Genomic DNA, 27,805 nt, shown 5'->3' on the forward strand with positions numbered 1-27,805 from the left:
CATAGCAAAGTGAGGCAGGGTGAAGTACTATTGGGCAGTGTATATTAATTGCTACATTTAAGAGGATACTGTTCACTAAATCTTTTCCTGGCCCTGTTTGGGGTGGATACACAGCATGAGTGGGAAGGCGCGCCCCTGTGGGTTCTGAGGTTCATCCTCTTGAGCAGAAGAAAGAGATCAGGCGCCTCCTCTACACCCTTCCTGCATAGGGCATAGGCTTTCCTAGTCTCTTCATGCTCCAGGGTTAAGTGAGACAAGCTCCGGATCGGGCACAGTTAGGGACGCTGGCGGGTCCTCTTAGAGTACAGGCCAACCCACCACGGCCCTTCTATCTCCGCATCTGTGTTGGAAGCACCTTGTTCTGTTCAGAGAGTCTTGCGCAGGGCAGGGAGAGGGGACCCGCAGCTCCCTCTGCGAGTCCAGGTAGAGCAGGAAGCGAGCAGCCGTGGAGCGCCGCCAAGCGCGGGCTGGTGGGCATCCTCCTCTGCGCACACCCCCGCACGATTTCGGGGGACCAAGTGGCCTCAGACATTGGCAGTCAGCAGTGTGGTGCGCTCGGCTCAGTCCGGGTGATTTCAACGTCACAGAGGCGCTGCTCCGCTGGGGTCACCGAACGCCTTTTCTTGCTTTTTGGGTAGCCGTGGAATAAGTGAGCGAGCCAAAGCCATCTGAACGCGGCGCTCCTATAAATAGCGCGCGGGTGCCCTCTCAGCGCTGTCCCTTCCGGCTGCACTGTGCGCCGAGACACAAAGTTGTGCACAGGGACTCGGGAACCAAGGGTAGTTGGCGCCCTGCACCTTAGAACTGCTTCGGCAAGGGGGACTCAGCTGAGCCGCCTACCTGCGTCGGAGTGACACCGGATTTGGGGGGAATTTTTGGTCAAGCACAAGTGGGAGTCGCTAACACCCTGGCTATGAACACAACCTGGCGTTCTTTTTATCTCCAGAAACACCTCTTGCCTCTCTAATTTGTTCCTGCGCCAGCCAGAGTCCCTCGGACAGGACGGACACCGGCACCGCTTGGCACCTGCCACTCTGGCGTTTACTAGCTGAGTCCCTTCTGTGTCTTCAGCTCCGCGCTTCACTTGGGAGTACTTGGGTTTGGGTGAGGATTTATTTTATTCCTTTGAGGTGTGACCGCGACGGTCTGGAGACTTTTTAGATGCCAAGGGACAAGTGTGGGTGCAGTGGCCCCAGGCAAAACTGATTTTGGGGTGGGAGAGGTTAGTAGGGTCGGGAGTTCTGCATGAGCTCCTTAAAGGACAAAGGTAGCAGAGCCAGCCAGCCAGCTCGAAGGGAGACTTCAGCCCAGAGAATTGGTGGAAGCGCGCGCGCCGCCGCCGCCGCTGTTCCTGCAGCATTGTCGATCTAGCCACTGGCATCTTCCCGAGCTCCGGGATCCCGGGGTAGCAGGCGCCGCCGGGAGCAGAAGCGCCAGGCTGCCGCTTGCGCACGCGGCTCACCATGGGCTCCGCGCGCCGGGAGCTGTCCGTGGTACCGGCTGTTCTGCTGATTCTCGCGCTGCCTGCCTGGGCACAGAATGACACGGAACCAATCGTGCTGGAGGGCAAGTGTCTGGTGGTGTGCGACTCAAACCCAGCCACAGACTCCAAGGGATCATCTTCTTCCCCTCTGGGGATATCGGTCCGGGCAGCAAACTCCAAGGTGGCCTTTTCGGCGGTTCGGAGCACCAACCACGAGCCATCTGAGATGAGCAACAAGACACGCATCATTTACTTTGATCAGGTCAGATTTTCCCCCCACCCCACCCCAGGGATGCAGGGTACCCAGGGGATGGGTGGTCTCTGGGTTTGGGAGGCTGCCTGCCCAGATTACACTAATATGATTAGGATGTATAGAGATCATTTAAGCCACCACCTCCTCCGGAAAGATACCAGTCTGAAACTTGAGCTGCCTCCCTTCCCCAAAAACCAAAGCCTCCATTCCCCCTTGTTCTCTGGGAGAGGCCTGAGCTGTGGGCTGGCTTGGGAGCGCAGAAGCAGGCACCTGGAGATCAAGACAAGTTTAACAGCAACAGGTCACCAAGGGCTGAACTGAAGACTATCCCTGGATGCTCAGATTTATTGGTAGGGAACTTGGCCCTCTGGCTCAGACTTGTCAGTGGATGCCCTGGGGGATGTTCCTGAGGGGGGCCCTAGAAGATAACCTGAAAATGTTTGACTTGTGTTTCAAGGTGGAGGCTCATCTCTCCAAAGAGTTCTGGAGCTCCACAAGGTGCAGGGACCGTGCCAGGTAGGCACAGGATTAGAGATGGAGTTCTGGGGTCAGATATTACCTCCAGGGCTCTAGCTGGGTCACTATGCAGGGTCCAGGGTGGCTGGACTAATACCACCCTACCTGGTATAGACCAAAAGCCCTTTTCACTACCATTCTACTCAGAAAAGTTGTCCAGGAAGGAGGAAAGGGGATTGAGTGATTGCCAGAGCTTGGGTAGGTAAGCGCTGAGGAGCTGGGTTCCTCTTCCTGGACTGCTAGGTTCCTCTAGGGCACTGTAAATTGCTGAGGAAGCACAGATTTGAGATTGCAGCAAGGGGTTGGGGCTGAGTTGATGAAAGCTGCAGTTCCTGCTGAGCAGCTCAGTGCTCTGTGGACTGGAGTGTCTAGCAACCCTGGGTATCAGCTTAGCCAAGCCCCAAGGGCAGAAGCCTGACTCCAGCATTTTGGTTCCAACCCCAGCAGTACCTGGAGTCTGTCTAGTTCCAAAGTTACAGTTCGCAGTTGTGTGCAGAGCCCCGAGGGCAGGTTAAGTGGGGCTGCTGCGGGATGTGCCAGGACAGACCCAGGCGACATTTGTGCTTCGTACTTAATTCTAAGTAATATACTCACCAGCTGGTTAGGGACAGAGATGTCTCCCTGGAGGCTTAGTATGGGATAGCTATAAATTTGAAAAATGAATTAAGTAATCCCTTTGGAGATCTTGGTGCAATATTTAGCAAAGTGATAGAAAAAAAGAAAGAAAGAAAGAAAGAAGAAAAGAAGGAAAGCTTAGCACCACCCCAATTTTGTGTTTTAGTGCGTTATCTAAATGTTAGAACCCTGTGGCCATTGTAATATCTTTGCTCCGCATTCTTCTCAATGACCTTCCCATCAATTAGAATAGGAAAGGGATTTTTCTTTTGTTCAGGGAGCCATGCATCTTAGAGCCAACAAGACAAGTTTAGTTATAAATCTCGATGTGCTTGGATGCCTCCATTACCCTGCGGAGTCTACCTCCAGCTTCGTGTTTACTAAGCAACACTAACCGGGCGCCCCTGTTTTGTTAAGGAAGGATGCCTCCTGTATCTGAATCAGAAAGTCTTGCCTAAGCACCTCACATTGTTCTAATGTGCTTGGGAAAAGATGTGTCTGTAAAGGTGTCATCAGGGAAGCTTGCACAGCTGGCAATGATGGTGCTGTAGAAAGTCCATCTGATCTCAAGACAGAGAACAGAGTGCTGATACTTACTTACGGGAAGAGGCTGGGATCTCAGTAAAACAAGCACACACAGATTTGTATTTCAAGGCAGGGCTGAGCCGGGTGCATTTCCCTAAGTGTTCTGACATTCTGGTGTGCCGTGAGAGGGTTGGTGCACTTTGAGGAAATGATGCAGGAAGTGTGAAATATATTAATTTTGACAAGAAGATGATATTTAAGACAGATAACAGCAGACTGACTCTGATAAACAGAAAATATATCCTTAGAGGCGCATCTGATTTTTATGGATTTTTTTTTCTTGGTGAGACATGAAAGAAAGCCTCCTTGTTTTATTTGGGCTCTTAAACTCTCTCAGGAAGGGACTTGCCTCTGAGACACTGAAATTTAACACAGACTACACTGAATACACTGAAATTCAAAGTTAATGTCATAACCAGGCCACACATCTTGGAACACAAGGTGCATTGTGGCTCTCTTAGAAACAGGACTTCACTTCACTTTCACTTTTGACCCTTGAACTTCAAATAGATTTCAGGTGCTGATAGGAGGATAAAACAGGACACTGAAGATTACAGAAAGGCCACCTAGTTTACTGTCTGCCATATTCATGCCTTTCTCTTGGCATCCAGCCAGGGCTGACTCATCGACAATATATTATGTTAAGGCTTAGATGGGTACATAAAGAAAAAGAATGGCCCCTGGTCTGAGGAGAGCTCCTACAGAGGTTTGGGGGAAAAGCCTGGTTTTCCTGTCTCTGTGGTACTGACTGTCAGTGTCATGGACTACGGCCCATGGTGGAGGGGGTATCATGCCTCCGTGAGGTGTCCAGGGGTTACTGCAGAAAGCCCATGGATGTCGATTGGCTGACTGGGCAACGTCACTTCTGCACACTGGGATGGCTTATAGACTGTGGAGATGTAACTGCAAGGCAGATGCCTCCCATCACATTTTCAGCGTAAAGCTAGTATGAGCCTTCACATGTTACTTTGATGAACCCAGAGACATCCTGCCTGGAAACTGGGGCAAGAATACAACACAGTTGTTTTATTATTTTTCTTGTACTATTTAACAGGTAGAAGAACCTTTCATTATGTACATATATTTTTCAAGTCACTAAATAGGAAAAAAATAGGATTAACTGTTTTATTCTCAATTGTTTCTGAAGTTAGTTATTAAAAAAGAAGAGGAGAGAAGAAGATATAAAGAAAGTGGAAGGAGGGAGGGAGAGAGGGAGGAAGGAAAGGGGGGGGGGAGAAGGAAAAGGGAGGAGGAAGAGGGAATTTATTTTACCCATGGAAGAAAACTATAACAATTTACCATTATTTATTGTTTTTATCTGTAGATCCTGGTTAACGTGGGTAATTTTTTCACGTTGGAATCTGTCTTTGTGGCACCGAGAAAAGGAATCTATAGTTTCAGTTTTCACGTCATTAAAGTCTATCAGAGCCAAACAATCCAGGTATGTGCTGTGACTCGTTGGCTCTCTGCTCCTGCATCAAGCACTCATTCAGAGATGTGCTTGCACTGTAAGGGTAGTTGTCTACCTTTTTTTGTTTGTTTTCAAGGCATTTAGTTTACATTTTATTCTTTATAACCAACATCCATTTGAGTATGTGACAAAAGGCACATAGGAAAATAGACAGTTGAGGTCATTACCATGATTATAGCCTAACAGAAGACAAAAGAACACAACAACAACAACAACAACAACAACAACAACAACATACAGCTTGGGGAAAGTGTCATGACACAAATATCTACAGAGGTGGATTTTTATCTCATGCACAGACAAAAGGTATTCCAGTTTTATAAAGAAAAAAAAACTTATAAAACTTTACAAGTGAACATTAAGCGAACAAAACTAGCTTGCTATCATTTAAGAATAGTGAGACACAACTAACAATTGAAACAACAAAACAACAACAATAACAACAACAACAAAAACCATAGCTTGGAAAAAAATTTGGGATGCTAATCTCTATAGAAGATCTTGATTTTGTTTCATGCCTGGACAAAAGTTATTCAAATTTACAAGGAAAAAGGTTTTACAATACTTTATAAATGGATGTTAAATAAAGAAAACAAGTTTAGTTTACTACCATTTAAAAATTGTGAGCTGCAACTAACTGTTGAAACCAAGCTACCAGCAAATGTCTACTTAGGTTACTTTTGAGAAAGGATGCGTTGAATTCATCATGCTATAGTTTATTTCTGGTTACTCTGGTTCTTGTAGCTTCTTCCTGGTTGCAGTAGCAGGTTGGTGATATGTCCTGTGTTGTGCTTGCTCAGACCAGCTTGACCTTTCACTCTAGAGTAGACATAGAGATATTTATTGCAGTATTAAAATATACCAATACCAAACAATACAGTGCATGCCTGTGGAATTCTAGAATATGTATATTGAATGCTTAGAATATATATTATATTTTATATCCATGTGTTTAATAGATGGCACAGTCATGTGTCAAGTTTTTATATCCTAGTGACTGGATAAGTTGACCGAGCTGGAGCTAATCTATTCCACATTAGTATTAACCTAGAGAAAGGGAGTATTTAGTGAACACATTTACTTCTCGGGAAACTCTGACATTTCAAATGTCTTTTCAGAAATGGAGACACTTACTCAGACGTTGGCAGAATCTGGTGGTGTCTGATTTTGTCAGATCCTAACACTGGGAAGCCATGGACAATAAAGTGGAAAACTTTGTTACCACTGAGTGCATGAGGCTCCTACAGTAGTTAGCTGTGTTTATACACTGAAGAAAAGCCAGTTTTCACATGACTAGATGGCTCTATAAGTGGCATTAGTTTTGTGAGTATTTAAGAAACTACTATAGGAACACACACACACACACACACACACACACACACACACACACACACACACACAATATGACCCCACATATATCCAGTTTGAAGGAAAAGGAGAATATTTCCCAAATAACAAATGTTTGACCAGGTCAACTGTCTTAGACTATTTACTAGCACAGATTTTGATTTTAAAGGGAGCTTTTAGGTGGTGATCTTTTCCCTTCCAGGTTAACTTGATGTTAAATGGAAAACCAGTCATATCTGCATTTGCTGGGGATAAAGACGTGACCCGCGAAGCTGCCACGAATGGGGTGCTACTGTACCTGGACAAGGAAGATAAGGTGTACCTAAAACTGGAGAAAGGTAACTTGCTTGGTGGCTGGCAGTATTCCACATTTTCCGGCTTTCTGGTGTTTCCTCTGTAGAACCTGACTTCTCTGTGATGCCCACGCGTGAGGGCGCCCACCCCGGGGTTATCAGAAGACCACTCTCGCCCTTGCATTGATGTCTCTTTTGTTTTGTTCATGGGTGACTATGGATTCTCTTTGAGGATTCTAGACCTGTCTGGACAAACACAAAGTTTTGCAGATTATTTTCATGTGTGTGTGTGTGCCAGTTTCCTTATATGTGGATCAAGACTCCAAAGTTGAAAAAAATCCCCAAATCTGCTTACATGTTATCGGTCAGAAGCAGTCTCAAGATTTGTTCTGTTTAGTTTCCTGCTATTACTGCGTTGGTTGCAGATGTGGGGTTTTTATTTCTTTGCTTTTGAAAGACCAGCTAGTGGATCTGAGAGTTAGAAATCTTGGAAGTTCTGACTGGTTACTGTGGAACTGCCAAAGATGTGTGGATACGTTGATTAAACCTTTTAAAAATTATAATTATGTTGGAATTAGTTTTTTTTTGGTTGTTCTCTTAAAATAACTGGGATTGTATTTTAGTGACTGGCATTGTATTTTCTCTACCCATAAGGTAACAAATGTCTTGCCTCAAAATGTACCTTAACTCTGAGCTCACCCACATGACCTCCCTCCTGCCCGTAAAATGAATGCTCCATAGTTGTATTTTAATTATATATGTGAAAGAGTCATATTTTCCAAATTATATTTTATAATAGGAAAAATAGATCATAATCTGACAAAGAAAAAGTTGCTTATCCCAATTCTAAGCGCTCAGTCCCAAACCTTGGCAAAATAGCCCTCCTTGGTGGAAAAATCTTATACTTTACTGCTCAACTTTAATTAACATGATTGATAATAACCACTTTATTAAAACCCTAAGGGATTATTTTCCCCTTCACCATGACCACTTTATTAAGTGGAGTGGTATGCCCTTGTTTTTAATTATATCTATTTTTCAAATCTCCTGTTGTGTTTGAAATATCATCTGGTTTTGCCTTAATTCCTTAACTTGTATATATTTATCTGTTCAGCTAATATTGAATCCAGATACTACATAATGAAATTTAGTGCAATATTTTATTTTGTCTTTTGTATAGGCCATATGAATTCATACAATTATTTATGTCTCTGTTACAGAATAAAGATTATTATATGTTAGTGGAATGCTTGGTTTGGTCCTTTTGGTTCTGAGAATGTGTCTTTAATGTAGTTTATTCATTCTCGATTATTCCTTCCCCTTACTCATCTTCCCTCCTTTCTTCCTTCCTTTCCCCCCTCTCCCTCCCTTCCCCCTGTTTCTTTTTTCCTGAAGTTTAAAAAAAAAACCCTTCCTGAGTTTTCAGGTAGTGTCCTTTGAGTTGGTATAGGAAATCTTTACTGTATTTAATCTGTCCAAATCCAGGAGTTGCAAGCTTGCCAAAAGGGAATCGATGAACTTAGCAAACTCTCCCTTCACAAGGACTTGTGAGGAAAATGAAGTTAAAACGATCTCTTGAAATATCACAAGGTTGCTCCATGTACGTATGAGTGAGTGTGGCACCAATAACTAGGCTGGTGACTGCAACCAGTGGTCTTGGGCAAAGCTTCCGCCTGGCCCTCAGCACTCCCTTTTGAAGGACTGTGCACAATGATGGGGGCTCCCTCGCCAGGCCTGTGGCCCTGTTCAGGGGCCTATTTGAGAGCTCGCCCTTACCTTTCTCGATTCTTCTGAACATAAAGCCCTGAGCTTTAACTTCTAAGCTCTAACATACATATCTTGGGGTGCGGAATCCATTGTGTGTTGGGGAAAGACCTGGGAATGCGACTGTCAGGTGTAAATGTCTGTGATGCTGGAGTTCAGGTGAATAGGTCAGGGCGTGGAGGCTCAGCTCAGATGGTTGAGAGCATCCCCAGACACATTGTTACTTTATTTGCAAAGAAGAAGTGGTTGGCTGCAAAGATTCAGTAGACACGGGAAGAGCTTGGGGCACAGTGGGAGCTGGACTCTTGAGCTTGTCACCGAAGCTTGTGATCCCCAACATTTAAGGCTCTAAAGGGTCAGAGCAGGAAGAGGGCATGTGGAGGGTGTCAAGACCGGCACAAGGAAAGAGGAACACTGAGGTGGGATGGAATAAGATGAAGAAGAGACATGGAGTTGTCACAAATATCCCCACAAGTGCCACCAGGTGTTCTCTGCCTATTCTATAATTTGCAAATCGTTTTCAGAAATTGATGTGTGCAAAGAACGCACACTAGTCAAGTCCTGTGTTTTCCTTTGACCCCCTCACCGTTTCACAGTCTCTGTAGCCATTGTCTGCAGGCAGCAGTTTCCTCCTCAAAGAAACTCACGGAAATCAAGCTGAAGAAAGAAGGAGCCACACAGGGAATCTGCCTGATACTAGGTGCTTTGGGCGAACTGCTCGTGGTCTGGGATAATTCACTGATTGAATTATGTTTAAGTTGTTTAAATTCATTATTACTACTGAATTGTTTACTTTCTTCCTTTTGATTTTTAGTTATACTTTCTTGTATTCTTTTACTCTCTAGCCTCTACTTTTTAAAAAAATCAAATTATTGCTTTAAATTGTGTGCATGAGTTTGTCCTGTGTGTACATATTTGTCATGTGTGCACACCTATGTATACATATTTGTCATGTATGTACACCTGTATGTACAGGTGTGTGGAGGCCAGAGGTCCATATCAGGTGTCTTCTTTGATTGCTCTGACCTTATTTGAGACAGGGTTTTCCACTGAACCTGGAGCTCCCCAGTTGGCTAGCCTAGCTGTCCACTGAGCCCCAGTGAACGTTCTGGCTCCACCTCCCTAGCACTGGGGTTATAGAAGCATGTCACTGCACCTGGCTTTCTTCCTGGGTCCTGGACTCAGACCCTGTTTGTGTGGTCCACAGTTTACCCACTGAGCCATCCCACCAGCCCCCACTTTTATGTTTGAAACAAACATTGTCAAATAACATGGATGAGATGATCCTCACAGTGGATTGCATTCGAGCTGCAGGATCCCGAGGTCGTAACCTGAGTGACATCTCCCTTCTCCTGCTTTGCTGTTTGCCCTAAAGGCCAATAAAGCTAGCTCTGTCCCTGGAAGCAGCAGCAATCTGTAGGTGTGGTCCTACCTTCCATTCCCGCTGAGGGCTTTATTGATCCACCTGTACTGTATAAGCCACCTTTCTCTTGAGCAGCAGTGTCCATATTGGTTGACCTGGTGGCTATAAGTTTTGAGGACAGAGAGGTATGGCCATCGGTGGCTGTCCTCATGTAAAGTCTTGGCACAATTCTGGTCCCTGGTGACTTTTTGGTAGAGGAGGAGAGGGGGAGGATTGAGGAAGTTGGCATTTAACTAGGTTGGTTTTACTCTCTTCCTAATACAGATCAGCTTTTAGTGTGGATTTCAAGATTAAAGTTGCATGCTTATGCATGGCACCACGAGCACTCCCCCTCACCCCCTTGCTACTCCTAGCCTTATGACCTTGACCCTAAACTCTTTTATCAGCCTTTCAAACTAACACATTAACACAAGTAAGAATCACCCAGGGACCTGGCTTAGATGCTGTCTTTGAAGGGGCAGATCTGGGTGGGGCTTGTGCCTCCAAGCTGGAGACAGTTGCCCCCTGCATCCTCACTTGCTGCTGCTGACTTGGACGCTACAGAAGCATGGACTTCCATCGTCATGTCTACAACCTCGTTACTCATAGCACATGCTACCCACTATAGCACTTACAGGGCCCAGGGCTTGTTAGAGACCCTGGTGGGGTCCAGACTCACCCGAGACCTACCCAGTTCCAATATGCATTTTAGTAAGGTTTTTAAAAAAGGTTTATTTTATTTTATGTGCACGGGTATTTGCACATATATCTGTGTACCCCATGCATGCAGTGCACTTGGAGGTCAAAAGAGGATATAAAATACCTGGAATTGTAGTTATGAACAGTTGGTACTGGGAACAGAACCTGGATCCTCTAGAAGAGCAGCCAGTGCTCTTAATGGCTGCTCTATCTCTCCAGGCCCATGTGAGGAGCCTTAAGCACCATTGAGTTCTAGAAGCTCTGTCTTTAAGGGAGACTGCTTGCCTTGGCACCACATGGGACATCAGGCCACCTTATTCCAACCAAGTCTTCAGTGAGTCCATGTACAGGCATGTGTGTGAGTCTACATGTGACTAAGCGTGCTCTGGGTGCTTCAACCTTTGCCAGCAGTGGTGCTTGCCCAGGCCTAGGCTTTGAAGAGGATCAGTCTGGCACCTCGTTCTGGGAGGTGGAGAGAGCCAGGAGACCATCTGGAACACACCAAGCTAGGGTTGCTGGATGGCTCTGCGTACAGGAGAGATGATGGACCACTTGCCTGAAGACACAGGTGTGCAAGCCACCCACAGCACAGGGGCTTCTTGGGATGAAGGCTCGAGGAGGAGACTTCCCCTGCACCAGCCTTTCTTCTGAAGCACAGAAGGAATTACAGCTCGCTCTGCTCTGTAGACAAAAGGTTCCTTTCTGGGGGTGGCAGTGTCTCTCTGTATAAGGACAGCTATTTTTCTCCTGCCTATCTCTACTGTTTCTCTGGTTTTGCTTTTGTGTGTAAGCTTTTCTGTCAAAGCATAATCAATAACAGGCAGAAAATTAGTATGGAGTGGGCAACTATTTCCGCATTCCTTTTTTTTTTCTTATCTTCATGACAAGTATTAAAAATAAATGGCTTGACTGACCTGCCAACCCAGGAAGTCCTTTCATGGGTTTCTTTCATAGTTTTTTTTTCTTTTTTTCTTCTTTTTTCTTTTTTTTTTTTTTTTAGTGAAAAGGAGAATGAAATCCAAGAAGCAGCAGCAGCAGCAGGGACTGCCTTGAGGTGGCAGAGCCGTTAACCTATAGATAACAAGCAAGGCATGCTGTATGTGGGAATTAGTGCCCAGTCATGAGACAGCATTTGGCATTATTGTGTCACTATATGGGCCAGGAGGGCTGTTGCCACTAGCTAAACAGTTGGCGGATTGACATTGCAATGGCTTTGCAGATCAGAAAATAATCTCCAGGCTTCAAATGGCACAAAAACCTTCTCTCTCTCTCTCTCTCTCTCTCTCTCTCTCTCTCTCTCTCTCTCTCTCTCTCTCTCTCTCTCTGTGTGTGTGTGTGTGTGGTGGAAGTGTACATGTGGTGGACATGTGTGGATGCATGTGTATCTGTGAGGGGATAGCTGGCAATACATATGTATGATGGTATATGGAGGGTGCACATGTATGTATATGCATTTGTATGTGGAAGTGAATTTCCTCAGGAGCTGTCCATTTTGTTATTCGAGACAGGGTCTCTCTACATGGCCCTGTCTGTCCTGGAACTGTCTGCGTAGACCAGGCACGGCTCAAACTCACAGAGATCCAACTGCCTCTGCATCCTGAGTACTGGTATTTAAAGGTGTGTGCACCATGCCCGTCAAAATATGTAGCCCAGGCTAACCTCAACCTTGTGACCATCTTGCTTCTGCTTGCTACAGCAAACCCTATGGCCATATGTCACGACAACCAGCTGGTTTGTTTTGAGACAGAATCTCTCAGTGGATCTAGGGTCAGCCGGTCAGATGGGCTGGCTGGTCAGTGAGCTTCAGGGATACAGTTTCTGTCTGGGCAGGGCTGTTAGAAGTACAGGCTACCATCCCCAGCCTTTACATATGGGTCTCGGTGATCAGTTCCTCATGGTTTCATGGCAAGCTAAGTGCTTAGATGACTGGGCCAGCTGCATCCTTTGTTTTCCATGCTCTGCAGCCCCCGTCTCATGGACCATGGCCCTAGCTCACCACCTTGGTGCTCAGCCTGAGAGAAGGATCTCACGGAGTGGAGCTGGGAACTGATTTTCTGTGTTCTTCTGTCTATAAGGGGTAGGAGACTATTTTCTTCTAAGGTCCTTTTCCTTTGCTCTTTAAAAATGCATAAACAGCCACATGTGTTTCTTTTAAAATATCTTAGCTTTTACTGCTAGCATTTTTAATGCCATAGCCAAGCACTGTCATGATTTTACCCCAATGCAAAAACCAAAACAAACAAACAAAAATAAACACACACAAGGAGGAAATGCTAACAAAGGAAAAGCATTTAATCAAAAATAGCAGCATTCAGAGAGAAAATTTAATCCAGCAAAACATATATATATATATATATATATATATATATATATATATATATATGCAGAAAACAATAACTGTTAAATCTTCACTAGTATCCAACTTGGCAATTCAGTGGGAAAGCACGAGACTAATATTTTGATGTCAGTACATTGTTGTCATATGATTTGAAAGCCAAGGGCCTACACTCTTGGGATTCTGTGTTATTTTTTTCACTCTTTTTCCCCCCTGAGAGGTTAGGTCAGTTCTCTGAAGATGGAAGGATAATCCAAGTAAGAGAGAGAGTGAGGGCTCAGCTCGTGGTCATTAAAGGGGCCCACTTCTGAGGCAAGGCGGCATCAGAAGGAGCTTCATATCTACCATCCTGTTCTTGGGCTGCACTGATTGGCAGGAACAAAGCTGCTGAGAGTCCCTCCAGGGAAAGGATTTTAGTAATTCAAGGGGGCCTTTTCAGAGCTCCCCAGGAAGCCACATTTTGCTTTTCCTGGCCTTGGAGCCAGTTTTGAGCCAAGGCTTCCTGAAGCTGCAGGCTCCCTCCCTCCTTCAACCCCCAGCCTGGGCTGGTCTCTGGCCAAAGGACTTTTCCTGTTTTTCCCTTTTCTTGGAAGATGGAAAGACAATATTTTATAAGCACTCGTAAAGGGACCATGGGATCCATAAGAGCCATTAAAAAGTCCTGTTGTACAAGATTCCTCATTTTCTGAATTGTTAAAAATAAAATAAAAAGTCCCAAGTCCTCCTTCATGATGCTAGTTGGAACAATACCTTGGAGCTGAGGCAGAATTAAAACCACAAGGTCATACGTGAGGTTCTGAGAGTTCAAGGGTAATATCTGTCGGGGAGAAAGGAAGGAAAGAACCTTTTCTTGGGGCTTAGGATGCCTGGTTTGCTTTCTTTTACTTCCCCCGCCTCTAAGCAGGCTTTTAAGAAATTCTATGCTAGAAATTCTCAGGGCTATTCAGTCACCCTCTTCCCCAAGAGAGTCAACGAAATCAATGAAATGATCACTAATGATATTCTACTATGCCCATCGACCAGTGCCTTGTCCAGTCATCATTAAAGAGGCTTCCAGAGACCCATAGCAGAAAAGGAATCTAAATGGGAGGTCTCCATCAGGTCTTTCCCCTCAGAGCTAGGGGGAATGCTGAGGAATACAGAGTGGAAAGCTTATTGGCATCAGAGGGGGTGGACAGCATGGTCCACTGAGTCAACATGAACTCACAGAGACTAAAGATACAAGCATGGAGCCAGCATTGGCCTGCCCCAGGTTCTCTCTCTCTCTCTCTCTCTCTCTCTCTCTCTCTCTCTCTATATATATATATATATATATATATATATATATATATATATATATATATATATATATATATATATATAAAATGGCTGTAAGCTTGGTGTTTTTGTGGGACTTCTGTTATGGTAGTAGCAGGTGTATCTTTGACTCATTTGCCTGCTCTTGAGACTCTTTTCTTCTCATTGGGTTACCTTGTTTAGCCTCAATATGATGTTTTTGCCTTGTCTTATTGTACTTTGCATTGTGGTTTGAACAGGTATACCCTGCTTCCCCCCACCATAGACTCATGTGTTTGATGCTTGGCCCATAAGGAGTGGCACTATTAGGAGGTGTGGCCTTGTTGGAGTAGTTATGGCCTTGCTGAAGGAAGTGTGTCACTATGAGGGTAGGCTTTGAGGTCTCCTATGCTCAAGCTATGCCCAGTGTGGCAGGCAGTCTCCTGGCGCCTGCAGATAAAGATGTGGAACTCCCAGCTTCTGCTCCAGCACTGTGTCTGCCTGCAAGTCACCATGCTTCTTGACATGACAATAGTGGACTAAACCTCTAAAACTCTAAGTCAGCCTCAATTAAATGTTATCCTTTATAAGACTTGACATGGTTGTGCTGTTTCTTCACAGCAATACAACCCTAACTAAGACAGAAGTTGGTACCAGGGCCTGAGGTGTTGCTGTGATATGCCTGGCCATGCTTTCACTTGGAGGAATGCAGAGTTTGGTACTTTGGTTTAGGAAAGCAGTTGAATGATTTAAGCCCTGCTTAATGGGCCATACCAATAAAAGCATGAAAGACAGTGGTGCTGAGGATGATTTGAACTGTGAGGGCCTGGCTCAAGAAGTTTCAGACAAGATGAATTTTAGTAATGTTGCCTCCAGAATGTTCTTGTAATATTTTGGTGAAGAACGTGGCTGTTTTTGCCCTTGTCTGAAGAGTCTGCCTGAGGCTAATGTGAACAGATTTTGATCAGTTGCATTGGCAAAGGAAATCCCAAAACAGCCTAGAATAGACTCTGTCCTGTGGTTCACTCTTATGAAAAGTGTTTTGATGAAAAGCATCAAGCTGAGCAAGGAAAAAAAGGAGAAGAGGGCCACCAGAAGTGGGATGTAGTGAAATCCTGTGTTCAAGGAGAGATAAACAGATTAAAGATACAAAATAGAATAAAGAGAGTGGTAACCTCAAGTCAAGATCTCACACATAAGTTTCCATCTTGTGAAAATGAATTAAAGGACAGTTTAGGTTCCGGCTTGGTAGTGCGCACCTTTAATCCCAGGACTCATGAGACAGAGCCAAGAAGATCTCTGAGTTCAAGACCAGCCTGCTCTACAGAGTGAGGTTCAGGTCAGCCAAGCTTATGCAGTGAAGGAAACAATGGAAAACAGAAAGCTAGTAAAGACGTAGTTGAACGAGGCAAGTGTGCTCTGGTCCCGGCAAGCAGCAGAACTTGGTAGTGGTTCTGGCTTTAGAATCAAAGATAGAAGAAAGGGGTCATGAAATCTCCTTTAGAGACTAAGGATTACTGTATGGGGGACAGGAATGTGGCAGAGGTGTCCCCACTTGGAGGCCTAGTCAGGCTTTTGTGTGAAGCTGTGAAGGTGAAGCCAGGATTGCCTTGGAGACTCCAAGATGTGGAAGATGCCAGAGAAGTGGGACAGACACCTGCCGAGGAAGCTGCTAACGGAGAGTGGAACCAGCTCAAGAGAGAGAAGTGTGTCACCATCAACAAAGCTGAAAGGAATTGGAGATCTGGAAAACACTTTGACATCAGATATGGAGAGGCAGAGTTTGGAGCTTGCCCAGCTGCTTTTCAGTCTTGCTTTGCTCCAGTGTTTCCTCTATGCTCTCTTCTCTACACTTTGGAATGGTAATGTATATTCTGTGCCATTATATGTTGACAGTGTGTGATTTGTTTTTATTTTTATTTTACAGGGGATTACAGTTAAGAGATTGTATGAATCTCACAGAGGACCTTGAACTTTGGACTTTTAAACATTGTTGAGACTGTGATAGACTATGGGGATTTTTGAAGTTGGACTGAATTCATTCTGCTCCAGGCCTATGAGGGTCAGGGAGTGGGATGTGGTGGTTTGAATAGATTTAGCCCAACAGACTCATGTGTTTGCTTTAAAAGACCAAATTATGAAAAAAGAAAATATTTCCTTTTTTTCTGTTTTTAAAGATTTATTTATTATGTATACAGTGCTCTGCCTGCATGTACGCCTACAGGCCAGAAGAGGGCACCAGATCTCATTATAGATGGTTATGAGCCCTCATGTGGTTCCTGGAAATTGAACTCAGGACCTCTGGAAGAGCAGACAGTGCTCTTAATCCCTGAGCCATTTCTCCAGCCCAGGAAATTATTTTGTTACTTATTTATTATTTGCCTCTATGTATGTATGAGTACATATTCATTTGTGTGTCCATGTGTGCATGCATGTGGAGGCCAGAGGTCGATATGGGGTGCTTTCCTCAGTCACTCTCTGTTCTAGCTTTTGGAGGCAGGGTTTCACACTGAACTCAGAACTAAGGGTTTTGGCTAGACTGACTGGCATGAGCTCTCTGGGGATTCCTGTCTCCACCTCTCCAGCACAGAGTCTATAAGCATGCTTTGCCATCCTGGGCTTTTCACGTGGGTTCTGGGGACAGAATGCAGCTCGTCATGCTTATAAGGAAAGCACTTGGGCAAACGAGTCACTGCCCCAGTCTCCACCATTTCTTTTTTAATCTGGAGAAACACCACACACTAACTGTGTGCCTACTGTATACCCCCTTGCCTATTGCAACCATACACTGTGTTCCTACTGTATACACCCCATGCCATCTGCACACCCTACACTCTGAACCTTGCCTCTCATCTTTGCTTCGCACTGATACACTCTTGGCTTGTGCCTCTGCAGCTTGCATATGGGAACTCTGCCACATGAATGCAGAGCATGGTGCTAGCATGGGCTGAGTTTGTGCTTTAAAACCTGCTGCCAGCCATCCCTTCACCGCTTTTTTTTTTTGCCATGTGTTCTTTCAGGGCCAGGCTTTGTGCAAAGGCTGAAGGATGACACAGAGCCTCCGGGTACAGCGGTGGGTGGGAGTTGACTGCTTCAGAAAGGAAGCTCTGCTGTTGCATTGCGTTGTCTGATATCCAAGGAGAGCCTGTGGTTCTAGGGAGTGAGCATCTGAGACTTTTTCCTTGGTCTGCGTTTGGTGACTCAAGGTCTTTCGAAGCTCACTTGGACCCCTGTGGTAGCAGGCCTCTGGTGGGTTCTAGTCCGCAGGAAACACTGGTGGCGCCTGGAACTGGGCTTTTCCTTTGTGAATTAGCCTATTCCTCTGCACCAACACACAGCCTCCTTTAAAGCTTGGGTGACGTGTGCACCTGTGCATTCAGGTTTGTAAGGAAAGCAACCCCTTAAGAATCCCGTGTGGTTCTGCTTTGTTTTGGCCCCTGAGATTCCCAGGCCTACATTGTAGCTAGACTGGTTGGTGGAAGATTTTTTCTCATTTATTTTCACACCCACCCTCTTATCCTGTGATTTTTTTTTTCCAATAGGAATTGTGGCTGAGCACAATCAGGCCATGGCTCTAGGTGAATCGTGACAGAGATGGCTAGGAAATTTCCAAACCATTTTGCTTTTTTGCTGCATTTTTCTCTCAAGAAGAAGAAAGAAGAGATGAGTGAATAGTGAGCTTCCACTTGGAAAGGTGCAGGGGACAGGGGCAAGGAAGACATGCTTGCTGCATCACGTTATCCTTCCTGTGGTGTGACCAGCCCACAGAGTTGGTGTGGTGAATGCTCACAGTCCTGACACGAGTGTGGGCCTGACTTTTCCAATGCCCGGGCCCAGCTCTTAAGCTCAGGACTGACCCTCAGGGTTCCATGCTTCCTCCTGCTAGAGGTGGGGATGCGCAAGGAGAGGCGCAGAGGCCTTCATTCTGAAGGGTGTGGCGCGGGTAGGACTGTTCTCTTAATATCCCAAGGAGGCATGTGGATCCTGGAGCAACCTGATTCATGGTGGGTCACACAGACCTAGCTTCCTTCTGTCCCTTCGCGGGGATGCTGCTTAGACAAAGTGGGGGAAGGAGTGAGGCCCTCAGGACCTGATCCTAGGTGCTCTGGAGTTGCTGCCCAGTGACTGTGAAGTGCTGTTGGTCCTCCAGCCAACCCCTAAGTGACCTTGTGCAGGTAAATGACGCTGCTATTTTCTTCCTTGCTTCCCCAAGAGGATTTTTAGACTCTCTCTAATTATCTTTAAACTTCGCTTCACCTAAGACCTCTGGGGGATGTTCAGTACAAATGTTATATTGCTTCTGAATATATCCCACTCCCCCCCCCTTACCCCTGCCATTTCTGAATCCATAATTCTAGGGCAGGAGCTGAAAAGGCTGCTGGTTCCCTAAGCACCATAGGGATGGGTCTAAGGCTAGCCTCTGTAGGCAAGGCTAGCCTCTAACTCATGCATCTCCCGCAGGTGGCTACTGAGACTACAGCTGTCAACTGATGGGCCAGGCAAGGCTAATACCAGGCACTCCTAGACTACCCTGTGACAATGAGCCTTTAAATAAAACTACAAGCTGGGCTCTGCAAGCTACAGAAAGCCACCTTAATGTCAAGATTGCTTTTAATATTACAATGGGGAATGATTGTGTCTTTATTTTCTATTGTTTTTTTATTTTTAAAAATTCTTTCACTTAAGAAAACACTTAAAAAATTAATCGTCTACGTATGTATGTGTGTGCATGATTCATGTGTATGTGTGTATGCGTGTGCCACAGCATGTGAACCTAGGAGAACATGCAGGAGCTAGTTCTCACTGTAGGTCTCGGACTGAACTCAGGTCATCATGCTTGGCAGCAAGCCCCTCTACTCGCTGAGCCATCTTGCCTGCCTCTGCTATTGATTTCTTAATACAACCATTAAGTTTGACACAAGGGGGAAAAGATCAAACTGAAAACTGGCTTCTTGCGTTCTCAACCGAAGAAATCACACCCGCCTGGACTACTTCCAGGTGATTGCTTTAGTCTTCCTTATGCTTTCTGAGCTGTCAAAATATCACTTGTTCACTTAAAACGTAGCGAATCATGTAGCCACATGCGGGGAAACCCTCAGAAAGATAGGTCTATCCTCCTCACTCGCTTTGTACGGGTCTGTGACTTGTTAGGTCTGGAGTGGAGATGAGGGTCACAGATCTGTCCTTGGTTTTCTACACATTCTTCAGATGGCCCTAGTGGCCAGCTAAGTAAGAAATGCCTTTTTAATATCACCATGATTCAGTCTTGGGTAAGAGCCCAACCGTGGGTGGGACTGTTGGCCGTTGGAGGCACCCTTGCCAAGCCAGCGTGTGCAAGCCCTGGTTTAGAGCTGCAAAGTTGTTTGAAAATAAAATCGAATCTAACACAGTTTTCCTCATCTAAGATCCATTGAAAAAAAAAACATTGGTGCCAAGTTTCAGTATGACTCATGGAGAGTTTATTGTAGTGCAGTCAACAAAAGCCTCTTGGTGCTGATGAAGTCACTGGCAGGAGGGAGGAAGGCCTGCCTACTCCATAAGTGACAGGACAAGGGAGGAGGAGGCTTGCTAACAGGCCGCGGGCCTTAGCTCTGGGGCACAAGCTGGTGGGAGGCCCCATGTGAGTAGCCAGGTAGCCTGGCTCTCTATGTGCAGAGATTGTCGCTAATGACACATATGCCTCAAATTGCTCCAAGGAAGCCAGACCTTCCAGCGACTGTTGCTGGCAACATACACGGCAGCCTGCTGATTCTCGGCCCCTTCCCTGGCTCTCTCAGGGGATCCTGAAGATGCCTTTTGTGCAAGAGGCCAAAGAGGACAAACCTAAAACCCCTGGGATTTGCAGTCATGTTCTGCACCTTGGTGCCTTCCTCATCCTTGTCTTGATGCCTACGTGAGGCTGTGTGCTCTGCAAAACTTGAGAACAAATGTTGGGTTCCCATCACCATAGAAACACCCAATCATGGCAGTGAACCTGGGCACTTGTCAGAGCAGGAAGATTCTAGACCACGTTCCCACTCGGAGACTCTAACTATTGATGCCATAGAAATTGTACACATGTGGGTACACGTGTGTGCATGAGTGCATTTTAACCCATCAGTGGGTACCTGTGTGTTCCCCTTTAAGGAACAAAACTGAGTTCATACCACTTTGTAAAATCTCTTCCTGTTAACCTACCATCAACAAGTTTTCAGCACAATTTCTTTCTCTTATTTTGGAGCATTAAAAAACAAAAAAACTAACACGGTTTTGCTCATGAACCTTCTGAAGAACCTTGACCCTAAATACTTAGACATTCATTTGTAACACACAAGGGAATCTGTAGCGCTGACCTACGACCCTCAAAGCCAGGAAATCCACGCAAGTGCATTGCTTCCCAAACTGTACTGGGTTCCGACAATTATCTCCGAGGCTCTGCATCAGAATCATGCTTCTTATTCTAGCATCATTGTCACTCACACCAGAAGTTTCCTTAGGGCCCAGCCACCTCCAGTGACCTTGACTTTCTCTGGGGGTGTGTGGGCACATGTCCACACATGTAGGACATGTAATGCGGATCCCAGAGCTGGTTTCAGGCGCCTTTCTTAATCCCACCATTGTATTTTTTGAGGTAGGGTCCCTCAGTGAACTTAGTTCACTGATTCATCAAGGGATCGCTGCGTCTGTCCTTACTGCTAGCAGTACAGATGCCCACCGCTCAGCCTGGCTCTACAGAGGTGCAAGGGATCTGAACTTAGGCCCCATGTGTGTGTGGCAGCGAGTTTACCAACTGAGCACCTCCCCAGCCCTGGCATTGGCTTCTCTGAGGACCAGAAGCCAAGGGCTTGCCATAAGCCCCTCACTTTGGATTTGTTTCGTGACTTCTGATTGGACTTCAGCTCGGCGTATTTGTCGGAGACGCAACAGAACAGCTGCCACTGGCAGCCTTTCGGGTGGCACAATTTAAACTAGTCCCCATTCCTTGCGATGGAATCTGGACAAATGGAGCTTCTACCTTGCCTACTGCTGTGACTCACCCCCTGCCCTGGAATTAAGATACATCTGACAGAAGGTCTTTGGGGGCTACACGAATGTCCCATTTTCCACCAGGCTGTACAGTCATCTGTCTATGTTTGTGTTCTTCTGGTGTCTGGGTTTATTCATCAAATATAACCTATTGCGAATGTTAAATTTTCAGAAGGATTGGACGAGCCCTGTAGTTTGGTTTCAGTTTATAAAACACATTTCTGTGCCTGAGCATGCTCTGAGCAGGGAAGGATGCTCTATGCCCAGCTTGCACATGCTGTTTTTTTAGCACAGGAAATAGCCATTTCTCCAAGGTGCTGGCACCCTTTTGTAGACTGGTACTCAGCAGCTAAGACCTGGGAGACAGGTGTGTTCCTTGCTACTGGCATTGGTGCCATATGAACTCTCCATGGACAATCTAGGGAGAATAATAATGTATAATACACATCCATACTGACCTGTCCATCTCTCCACCCAAACCAAATTCATTCTGATGCCTTCCAATTTCTGTTCTTCTTCATTGTCTCTTGTTCCATGGACGTACTACACTTCCCGGAAATAAAGAAGTGTGCCCCATGCTTCTAAATTTAGGTGCCGGTGAGTCCTCTGTGAAGTCCTTGCCACCTTTATGCCCCATCTTTGTCACCACCAAGGGCTCTTTTCTTTACCCACAATGCACTTTTCCAGGCTACCAGTGTGAGTGCCTTACTGATGTGCTACATACAGCCTGGGCTTTGGGTTTCTTCCTCTTTGCAAACTCTTTTCATTACTGGGCTTTAGCCTCCTAGGGGCACCAACAATGCAGTGGGCTATTACATGCACACATATGCACATGTATGTGCAACACACACACACACACACACACACACACAGCATAGCCCCACCTCCAACCCTATGCACCTGTCTGCCTGTGTATGTGCTTTATACAGCTTTATTATCTGATTTATGTGGGGGATGTGCTTTTCTTTGGTAGGATCCATCTTTTAAACATGACGTCCATCACCAGCTGACTTTCTTCCCTCATCAGCACAAGTCTGGACCCAGTAGAGGTTATATTAGTTAGAAATCTCCCAAGGAATAGAACCAATAGGATATGGACCTCCAAAAGAATTTACTATTCATCAGTGGTTCTCAGCCTGTAGGTTGCAACCCCTTGGTGGGATATATATCTATCTATATTTATATCTATATATCTATATACATCTCAGATATTTACATTATAATTAATAAAAGTAGCATATTTACCATTATGAAATAGCAATGAAATAATTTTATGGCTGGAGGTCAACACAACATGAGGAACTGCATCAAACTGTCACAGCATTAGGAAGGCTGAGGACCACTGCTCTGGATCGTAGAGGACAAGTGGAAGCTGAAAAGTCTGATGATGTGCCACCCGTGAGCTGGAGACTGGCAAACTGCTGGGACAGTAGAGGGTACCAAGATAAGGATCTGATGGGGCAGAGTGCCATTGGAGTATTCAGACCTGAAGATCAGCGCACAGAGGGCAGGGAACAGAGGGCAGGACACAAAGGAAAAAACACATAAGGGAGGACACAGAGGGCAGGATACAGATGGTAGGACACAGAGCAGAGGACACAGAGGGCAAAACAAAGAGGGTGAGGCACAGAGGGAAGGACACAGATGGCAGGACACAGAGGGCCTCAGGGCACAGAGGCAAGGAATAGAAGGAAGGACACAGGGAAGCAGGGCACAGAAGGCAGAAAACAGGACAGAACACTGAAGGCAGGATACAGACAGAAGGGTATAGAGGAGAGGACACAGAGGGCAGGACACAGAGGGCAGGGCACAGGACAGCACACAGAGGGTAGAACACAGAAAGTAGGAGGCAGAGGGAAGGGTACAGAGGGGAGGACCCAGAGGGCAGCAGGGTAGAGAGAGCAGGGAACAGAGGGCAGGGTACAGAGGGGAGAGTACAAAGGGAGAACACAGAGAGCAGGACACAGATGGTAGGTCACAGAGGGCAGCAGAACACAGGGGGCAGGGCACAGAAGGCAGGACACAGAGGGAAGGGAACAGAGGATAGGACACAGAAGGTAGGACACAAAAGGCAGGACAGAGAGGGCAGGATAGAGAGGACAAGGCACAGAAGGCAGGAAACAGAGGCCAGGACACAGAGGGAAGAGCACAGAAGGCAGGACAGAGAGGGCAGGGCACAGAAGATAGGATTCAGAGGCTAGGACATAGAAGGCAAGACACAGAGGGCAGGACACAGTGGGCAGGGCACAGAGGGAAGGACACAGGGCAGGGCATGGAAGACAGGAAGCAGAGGGCAGGGCACAGAAGGTAGGACAGGGAGGGAAGGTTACAGAGGGTAGGGTACAGAGGGCAGGGCATAGAAGGCAGGACACAGAAGGCAGGAAACAGAGGCCGGGACACAGAGGGCATGGCATAGAAGGCAGGACAGGGAGGGCAGGGCAGAGAGGGTAGCAGATCAGCATTCTGGCTCAGCAGCCACACAGAGAATGAATCCAACCTTCCTCCACTCCCTCTTCCTGTCCAGGTCTTCAAGGCCTTGAATACTTCCTGGGAGGGGCCATCTGCTGTACTTAGCCTATCAACCTAGAACCTCATTTCTTCTGGAATCACCCTACAGGTACACCTAGTGCTAAGATCCAGCCAGAGAGCTGGCTACCCTGTGTCTTTCTCTAGGTTATTCAGACTACAAAGCATCACAGGGGTCAACCAACCACCTCTGAGTGCAGGAAAGGAATTTAAAGCCATTAGTCCCGTGTACAGATTCCAGTTCTTATCACCAGGCGGCCTTCGAGAGTGAGGCAGAGCATTTAGCATCTGGTGTAGCATTTAGCACTTCTTGTGAAAATCATTCATGCCGTCCACTAATATATCAAGCCCTCTCCCAGGCACGCAGGCAGCCACATGACAAGAGATGGGCACGCAGTATGCCAGTAAAACAGGAGCAGAAGTGACCCGTGGCCCTCCCAGGAAGATGCACAGGGCAACTTACCTTGTCCCATCATTTTTTCCCCCCTCTGGAGACAATGGGAAACACATACTGAAATATTGAGTGCTCATAAACATCCTCCATTGCGTTGTGTTGGCTGTCCACTGATACATTCAGCGCAGAGACTCCTATTTTCTTTGTTCTCAATTTTATTTTATTAATTTATTCTTGTTACATCTCAATGGTTATCCCATCCCCTGTATCCTCCCATTCTTCGCTCTCTCCCATTTTTCCCTTACTCCCCTCCCCTATGACTGTGACTGAGGGGGACCTCCTCCCCCTGTATATGCTCATAGGGTATCAAGAGAGACTCCTATTTTCTAGCTGCTGCATCTGGTGTGTATCCATGTCCTATCTCATCTGTGTGACATAAGACTTTAAATGAGCATAACATATTATTTCAAAGTAACACTTCACTTTGGCCCACAAGAAAAATGCCTTGCAAATAAGGAGAATAACTTGTGTTCTTTCTAGGGGAGAGGAGCAAAGGGCCAAGTGTGAACTGCTTGTCAACTTTCTTCAGACACACAAGGAAGTCATCCAGGTGGTGCCATGACGTCCTACCTGATGTATACTAAGAGATGTGTCCCACACAGCCTGGTGACAGGCTACATGACTTGCCACACCCCATTTCTTTCTCTAATTTCTGTGATTACCACAACGAGGAAGGTTCATCAGTTTTCCTTTGAAGGGTGACCTGTGGCTCTTCAATAGCTTTGTCTCCTTGCTGTGTCTTTGTGGTTAACGCCTAAGTCCTTCCTCATTCATGTTGACTTGGACAAGGACAAAGGTCACATCTCCAGACATTAACCTACCCAACAAGCTCCTTAGGGTAGATAAATTAACTTATTTTATCTGAGTTATCTTGGCTCAAGGTCTGGGCGAGGCTGTGGCCAAGCTGTTAGTCAAAGCCAAGTTTTTGTCTGAAGGCTCCAAGGAAGAATCAGTTTTCAAACCTATGTGGTTGATGACAGAATTCATCTCCTTGACATACACCAGGGAACTGGAAGTCTCAGTTCTTCTACGGTGGTTGACATAAAGTTGGCTCCGGTTATGTGGAACTCCACCACAGCAGCTTGCTTCGTCAACACGTGTCAGCCAGTGTGGAAGTGGAATTTCCAGCAACCGAAGTGCTAGCTAAACATTATTATTTTTTTTAAAATCATATTCTAGTCATTACAAGCAGAACATTTGGTCCAGCTGGGACTAGATGGATGATGTTCCTTAAGAGAATGTAGAGAGATGGGAATCATAGGCAGGGGGGGGAGGGGGAGGGTGATTTATAAAGAAAAATTCACTGATGAATAAAATAAACTAAAAAAGACAACCATTGTAGGAAAATATACACCCAAGGCAAATGGCCACAAGAGAATTCTCAGGGATCCAAGGGTGACAGCAACTGGACTTAAAAAAATGGCCCTCAGATTTACCTAGGACTAAGACTGTGTTATTGGGCATAATAATAGATATCTTAGATATTAGGAGGGCAAGTTTGGACAATACAACTTACATGTTACAAGTAGAGAAATTTCGCTGACCACCATAGAGATCAGAAGTGATTTTATTAAGTCCTTGGCATGAAAGAGGCTAGATTTGTGGGTTGTGAGTGACCCATGCATTTCCAGTAGGTTTTCACTGATGCAAATCAGATGACTTCCTCCTTCCCTCCCTCTCTCCATCCCTCCTTCCCTCTTGTGACAGGTACCGCATTTCAGTTCAGGCTGGCGTGGAACTCACTCTCTAGCCCTGAACAGCCTCAAACTTGTGGCAACTCACTTGCCCCAGTCCTCTGCCTCCTGAGCATCATGATACAGGTGTGAGCCACCACGCCCAATGGTCTTTTTATTCAGATGGAAGCTAAATCGCAAGTGTGAATGCAGAATCCAACTGCTCAGTGTCGTGGAGAAGGAGGAAGGACATGCTGTCAAGTGCTGGGAAGGCCAGGTGCCTGAGGACTGGCTGAGCTTGGGGGTAGGGACCCAGGAAAAGAGTCACTCTTCCCTCGACTCCATTGCATGAAGTCACCAGGAAATTCTTGCATGGATCACTAGATTCCATCGTGGAAATGGAGTCCTCCAGTAGAGCTAAGAAACAGGATATGGAGGGAACACTGTCAGTGGTAGACGTCTACAAGGGAGAAAGTAACGGGAAATTGGGCATTGTCACTATAATTATATATCCTCGCACTAAATAAACTAGAATTTACCATGCAATTAAGTGCACAAACATGTGCATTCAAATGTGTGCATGCACGCGCATGCATGCACACACACACACACAAACACACACACACATATAATACGTATATAGCATTTCTGCCAATTCTTGTCCTGGATCTTGGATTATCGGTGTCTCTGCAAATACTTCCTTTTTCTCCTTTGACCTCTCATGTCTTTCTTCACTCTGATTTTGTTCATCTCTATTTTCAGCATGCATGTAAGCAACTAGAGGGCCTGTTTGGTGGATTTGTGGAGCACCTGATGCAGTCCATTGGAACTGTAGTGTGGGGCTTGTGGCAGGGTCATCTGCAAGGGCTGTGAGACTTTGCATCTTCCCTCCTCTCTGCCCATCATTAGTGGTGCTGTCTCCCAGACAGCAGGTGGCAAGTGAGGTAAGGAGAGTCCCTCTGTTTGCTTCTGCAGCCTCCAGTGTTTGCACAGCCTAGTACTGACTTTTGGCCCCTCCTCCTCTAGAAGATGGAAGTCATACATTTTTAATTGGAGTTTTTCTGCCAAAGAGCAAACTGGCTTGCCGCCCAACTTATGGGTGAAGATGTCGAGAGAGAAACCCTCACCTTCTGTCCCGCTGGCAGCTAATGAAAACAAACGGCTTTTCTTCCTCTTCGGGCTGTTTCCTCTCTTCTGCGGTCACTCTATTTAAAGCACCACTGGCTCCTTAACTCGTTTTAAGCCATGGGACCCAGAGCTGGCTTAGTGTTTTGTCTTCCTCTGGCTGGGGATGCTCAAAGTGTGTCCAGTTTCTTACCGTTCTGCTTCCCACCTTTGGTTGCCAGCAAGTTAAAATGAAAGAGGGGCCGAGTGTGTATGCATGTGTGTGTGTGTGTGTGTGTGTGTGTGTGTGTGTGTGTGTGTGTGCAAGTGCATGTATATACTCATGTGCACCTCCATGCATGTGTAAGTACGTGTGTGTGTGTGTGTGTGTGTGTGTGTGTGTGTGTGGTGTGTGTGTGTGTCTGTGTGTCTGTGTGATGCATACTGGGAGATAAATGGTCTAGCTCCCCCAAAGCAGCACATTTCCACTTAAGATCACAGTTGAAAGGCTGGGGAGATGGAAGCTGTGGGTAAGGGTGCCTGCTATGGCTATGCAACCAGAAGGCCCTGAGATTAAAATTTCTAGGGCAGCAATATAGCTCAGCAGGTAAAGATGCTTGCTACCGAAAGCCCGAAGACCTGAGGGAGAAAAGGGCACTGTAAGAGGAGAGATATAGGTACCTGTAAGCACAGAGCTGGGACAGAAGGGAGACAGGAGGATCGCTGTGACCTGTTGGCTGGTCACAAGGCAGCCTCCGGGTTCAGAGAGACACCTGGGCATAAGGCGGAGAGTGATGGAGCAGAGGGACGCCCATTGTCCTCCCCTGACCTCTATGATCGTACAGTACACCCTCACATACGCATGCGCACATGCCATACATGAGCACACATGAATCTGATGTGCGTGCATGTTAGAGTACACACTGGGAAGAACAGTTGTACAGCTTTACCAGAGTAGTACGTCAGCACCATTTAAAGGCATGGACGATAGCATTTATTTCTGCT

At 46.1% G+C, this 27,805-nt stretch overlaps 1 protein-coding gene across 2 annotated transcripts in view; it reads left to right on the forward strand.

Annotated features, from left to right (window-relative positions):
- Positions 1-7,804, forward strand: part of CBLN4 (cerebellin 4 precursor) — a 51,729-nt gene extending 43,925 nt beyond the window's left edge. Inside the window, exons 3-5 of one of the 2 annotated variants that reach the window (XM_084777680.1) lie at positions 947-1,745; positions 4,777-4,893; positions 6,473-7,804. In XM_084777680.1, the coding sequence (XP_084633806.1) occupies positions 1,464-1,745; positions 4,777-4,893; positions 6,473-6,670 (597 nt within the window). In that variant the 5' untranslated portion in view covers positions 947-1,463 and the 3' untranslated portion in view covers positions 6,671-7,804. Of the gene's footprint in view, positions 1-542; positions 1,746-4,776; positions 4,894-6,472 lie in introns of those variants that run through there. The other variant, XM_084777679.1, reaches the window with a different exon arrangement.
- The last annotated feature ends 20,001 nt before the right edge of the window (positions 7,805-27,805 follow it).

This window comes from Acomys minous (assembly GCF_964271855.1).
Source record: "Acomys minous genome assembly, chromosome: 3".
Classification (NCBI taxonomy): Eukaryota; Metazoa; Chordata; class Mammalia; order Rodentia; family Muridae; genus Acomys; species Acomys minous.